We start from the raw sequence: 5,456 nt of genomic DNA, 5'->3' as shown, positions 1-5,456 counted from the left end.
CTACAGCTGGATCCCTTCCTGTTATCAAACCAACACTTGTTTTCAAATAAGAGATTTTTTTCTTTTACTCCAAATGTCTTAGGAGCAGAGCAATTGGTCACAACGACAACAAGGAATGTAAACATCATGTCACTGCTTTGCTCAGACAATGACAAGCAAAGCCATACTAGGTCAACAACTGCACACACACACACGTATAGAGTAGAAAACAGTTCTCCAGGTGCTCTATTATTCAATTTTTTTTATTTACTGAAGGAATTAGTAAATAAACTATCACAGTTGTAGGTGTAATAGATGATCAATGGACTTTTAGAATAGGGAGAAAAGTACCAAGAAAAATATAGCAGAATTGGAGAGCAAAAAATTGACTGCTTTGGATAAATAATTCCACAGAAGGAAACCAGCACCAAATTCTTTGTTCTTCTTATTCCAAAAATCTGCTGATCAGTTATGACAATGTCTCACGAGTGTGATAGTTTATTTACTCAGCTTTTAGTAAATAAAAATTGGGCTGTCAATAGTAGAAAAGGACCCTTGTCTATGGTTCTGCACAGTGGGAAACCACATGGCTACACAGCAAGATCTTAACCTCCTAAGGTAAATAAAAAAAAAAAGGACCAACTGAAGGTGGTAGGCAGTGAAATGCCTTACCGTATCTGTCTCAGTTGTTTGTGTCCTGACAGGAAAGTTTTTGATGACATGGCTGTTTAGGCCCATGTTTTTCACTTGAATAAACCCTGGGGGTTTGGAGAGGTGAGACATGCATGCATGGGCAACCATTTTTTCAGAAACAGACCACATCAGACATGGCTCATAATGAAGTGGTACTGCACTACTAAAAGAATTCCAGGTAACTTTCCATTAGGTGCGCCATTCAGAAAGTCTTGTGGAGAGCAAATGGCCTGCAGTTTGTCTCTGACTGCCTGTAAGCAACTGTAGCTTTATAATTATTGCAGGTTCATTTCAAGTTTTCTCAGTCTCATTCCAAGAGATACTTTGACTAACATACCGTCATTGATGACATAAAAGATGCACAGGCATATTAGACAGACCCCAATTTCAGCAGTGCATATTCAGAAAGAAAGTTTTTAGGCCCAATTAAACATGTAGGATTCAGAGTAAGTTTCTTGAGACATTTTATTGGGGAGGGAAATAAAAAAGTGTATCTTATATGCAATCAAATCAGCAGTTCTAGACACAGTATATTTAACAAAAAAAAAAGATGGGATGGCTGCATCTGTGATTGTAGTTCTGCTTGCTCAGAGCTGGCATGAAGCTAAACAACAAAAACAATACAAAGCTCCATTAAAAAAGATCTGTTTACCGTTTTCTCCGTTTCTCTTCATGTTCAGGCTTTTGGTGGCGCTTAGTAAACACTTCATCTTCTAAATTCTGTAAATAGAAAACAACAGGGCCTTGGTTACAAACTAGTCTCACGTGATCCAATGGTAGGTGGTTATGTAATGGAGTAAAACAGCAAGGGGTTGGGTGTAGGTGAGCTGAGAATGAGGAAACCTTATCGAGGGTGACTACGCTGGGATCAAAGCAAAAAGCTTGTTATAAACAGGAAATGGTCTTAATGGGATCAATAATGAATCATGATTTTATCACATGAGTACAAGAACAGCTGACTGAACGGACACCAGCAGATGACTGGTACATCCTTATTTCACTGCTACATCTACCCCACATATAGTTCGTTTACCCCTAGCAGGATTTTGGGGAGGGCGAGAGAGAGAAAGAAAGAAAGAAAGAAAAAGACTTACTTCTGTACCCTCTAAAGTGTAACAATTGGCAACAGTCCGTAACCGCCAATGTGGAATTTCTACTAAAAGAAACAAGTACGAGAAGTTTAGATTACAGCTTCCACAAACAGACATCAACATTAGTAATATTAACAACAAAAGGGACACACAGACATCGTCAGCATCATCATATATATTATATCTCCTTAAATCTCACATGTATTGATGTATTGCCTCAGAGATTTCAACACAGTCACAGATATCTCACTCTTACTGTCGTTCCTCCTGTTACTATCACCCTTTCTCTCTCTGCCATCATATTCTTGCTCCCTCATCCACTTCTTGTGTTGAGTGAATGTTTACCCTTACCGGATACAAGGCAATGGCACACGACAAGCTCCCCAGTGCCACTGCTATGATAAAATGCACCTGTAAAGCAGTTGCTGGCTGAAAGGGCATGCAGAAATGTCTAAGAGGACAGAATAAGAACCGACTTGCACTGCAGCAATCCATCTAACACATGCCAGCATGGAAAGCACACGTAAAGCGACCCCACACACACATCGGTGCAGGTGTGGCAAGAAGTTTGCTTTCCAATCACATGGCTTCAGGTTCAGTCCCACCGTGGGCAAATGTTTCCCACTATAGCCTCAGACAGACCTAAGCATGATGAATGGGTCAGGTAGATGGAAACTGAAAGAAGCCCACTATATATATATATATATATATATAAGTACATATACACTTTTATTCTTTTACTTGTTTCAGTCATTTGACTGCAGCCTTGCTGGAGCACTGCCTTTAGTTGAGCAAAGCCTAGTACTTGTTCTATCAGTCTCGTTTGCCGAACTGCTAAGTTATGGGGACGTAAACATACCAACATCAGTTGTCAAGCTATGTTGGGGGGAAACAAACACACACACACACACACACACATATATATATGACAGGCTTCTATCAGTTTCTGTCTACCAAATCCACTCACAAGGCTTTGGTTGGCCTGAGGCTACAGTAGAAGACACTTGCCCAAGGTGCCACGCAGTGCGATTGAACCCAGAATCATGTGGTTGGTAAGCAAGCTTATTACCACACAGCCATTCCATGTTACTTTGATATCATGTGACAATGATCTGCACCATCATGTAAGTGGTGTCCTTCACTTCCAAGATTCCATGAATAACAAGAGCATCTGGCCGTAGAAAAAAATCTGCCTCAACAAATTCCATATGACCCATGCAAGCATAAAAAGGTAGCTGCTACAGGAGCCTAGTTTAACTGAGTTTAAATACCTCACATAGAACAAACAAAATTGTTCTGCCTTCATATGCATCGATCCACTATAACCTACATGTATCTTACACACACAAATAATTATTAGGAGAAAGGCTAAGATGCCTAAATTCACGTCTACCAAAAACGTGTGATGTATCAACTGAAACACAGGGTTATCTCCCTTGTTCCATTACGCAGCCGATTGCATCGTCAATCAATTTGAATACATTAATTAGAGGTTTAAAGTGATCCTGTTAGGAATGTTTCATTGATTGACATAAGCAATTTCTCATTCGTCAGTCACTAAGTGAAAAACAAATACAAAGTTTTTCTATTATTTTGCAAGTTATCGGGATATTCAGTAGTCAACTCATACAGACAATGGCTGGGGTTACAAGTTCTAAACGAAACAAAATCAGTTAAAACATACACATACAGGTACATAACAATACGTCGTTCATACATTAGTGGCTCCAGTAGAGAAATACTGATCACATATGTGAGGAAAAATATGTCCACTCATATACACAAAGGGACAAGGTGACATAATTTCAGCTATTATTTATTATAATAACAACATCATATATATATCAAAAACATTCTCCAGTCAAATTCTGAGTGCAAAATGTACAAAAACACAATTACACATACATAGGAAAATGTGAAGACAATGTCATTTGGATGAACATATTCTGTACTTCTAACTATAATATAAATTACATTCACAACAAATATATCACACAATACATTTTAGATATTCGTGACTAAAATAACTTGTAGTGTAAAATGAAGCATTGACAAAATATAGAGATAAAACCATTGACACACACACACATGTAGATACATCAGTCATACCTTTGAGATATTGGTAGTTTTTGTAGTTAGTAGTACAAAAAAAAAACAAAAAAAAACACTCAACTACATATGTAATTAAAAATGTTCCTTAGGTTTTTATCTGTTAATAATATCAATGGATTATAATTTTCTGACTATTTTACAGAATGGAAAGCAGAGTGCATTAAAACATGGTTCAACTTGTCTATGGTTTCACAGAAAGTATTACAACCTCCCTTTACATTGCAATGGTAGCAACAGAAAGGCTTAAACAGCCAACAGTATTATAATTTGAGCAATTTTATAGAAGTGTTCAGATACCACCGATAAACACTGTCTTTGCTTGGAAACACTCCACTGATAGCAAATAAAAGCTATTTACAAGAGTTTAAAACACCAGTGCCATATTTATCATTGTTATGTTCCCAGACAAGGCACATAACTCTCTTTCTACTAACATCCTTGTGCTGTTAAGAAAATGAACACCAATCCTAGTGCAAGTTTGACTGGGTTAGCACAAGGTAGAGCAGCTAATCAGCTCTAAAAGAAAAAATACAATCATTACACTGCAGTAAGTAAATTGTACCACTGAAGCTAACAAGAAAAACGATGTGAAAAAAAAAATCTACATTGTTTGTTGCACCTCTACCATAATTACTTTCTACCATCACTGTCAAATTCCAAAGCTCATCTCCACTCAACACCATTCAGCAAAGTTACTATTGTATCTCTTGCAATAATGTCAACCAACAAAACTGAACAATAAACAAACTCAACCTCTCTCGCTCATGCACAAAGAATCTCCAGATCTTTCTGCTACTCACACATATAGATGTGGATGTATTTAAAGGCATAAATGATGCACCCCAATTTCAGCAGTGCATATTCAGGTGAGAAAAAAAAAGGATTTTTAGTGCATGAAAGCATGTAATAATGAAAGCCATTTTGTATATAGAACCAAAGTAATTTTATTTTTGAAGCATTTTTTATGGAAGAAAGTGTATCTTACATACCATTAAGTATGGTAAATAAAACATCAAGTAAACAAAGTGAAAAAAGAAAAAAGATGCAAGTCTTTGGCAGCCACAAGCCAAGCTACCGTACAGCTTACCTTTTGTACCATCAAGACATATTTCATCGTTGGTGTGTCGTGAGTTAACTAGCACTCGTTCTGTGGGAGGAGGTGGTTCATAGTAAGAGACATAATATAAATTGTCAGTTCGTAAAATCAGCTCCCCATTTTCCGACAGCTCCGTACATTTCGACACAGAGTTATTGTTGTGGCAAGAGAGCTTGTTTTTCGTTACCGAATGTGATTTGGGCCTTGTGGATTCTGATATCACTTTCTTTTGAACGTTCTGGGCATCAACTCCAAATTTTCTGTAAGTTAGAGGCAGATAATGAACAAAGTTGAAGACAAAATGTTGGGCAATATACAGAGTCAGAAGAAGCAAATAACCTTTCTGAAGGAGGAACTAAACAGACTAGACCAATGTTTTTTCAAAAATCTACAGGGCACTGTAGGTTCTAAAAAAAAAGGGGGGGGGGGGAAATCAGATTTAAAAAAACAAAAATTTCAATCTAATATTTGAGTGTCTTGGAAAA

At 37.4% G+C, this 5,456-nt stretch overlaps 1 protein-coding gene across 3 annotated transcripts in view; it reads right to left on the bottom strand.

Moving 5' to 3' along the window:
• The window catches only part of LOC106877655 (male-specific lethal 1-like 1), a 181,196-nt gene that overhangs the window by 2,771 nt on the left and 172,969 nt on the right, over positions 1–5,456 (bottom strand). For 2 of the 3 annotated variants that reach the window (XM_052970874.1, XM_052970876.1), the window contains exons 3-5: positions 4,963–5,231; positions 1,767–1,828; positions 1,325–1,392 (exon numbers count right to left, since the gene is read on the bottom strand). In XM_052970874.1, coding sequence (XP_052826834.1) covers positions 1,325–1,392; positions 1,767–1,828; positions 4,963–5,231 — 399 coding nt within the window. The remainder of the gene's footprint in view (positions 1–1,324; positions 1,393–1,766; positions 1,829–4,962; positions 5,232–5,456) is intronic. The other variant, XM_052970875.1, reaches the window with a different exon arrangement.

Source organism: Octopus bimaculoides, chromosome 9, assembly GCF_001194135.2.
Source record: "Octopus bimaculoides isolate UCB-OBI-ISO-001 chromosome 9, ASM119413v2, whole genome shotgun sequence".
NCBI classification, from domain to species: domain Eukaryota; kingdom Metazoa; phylum Mollusca; class Cephalopoda; order Octopoda; family Octopodidae; genus Octopus; species Octopus bimaculoides.
Note: the sequence above shows the minus strand (reverse complement) of the source record. Positions and strands in the feature narration are given on the sequence as shown.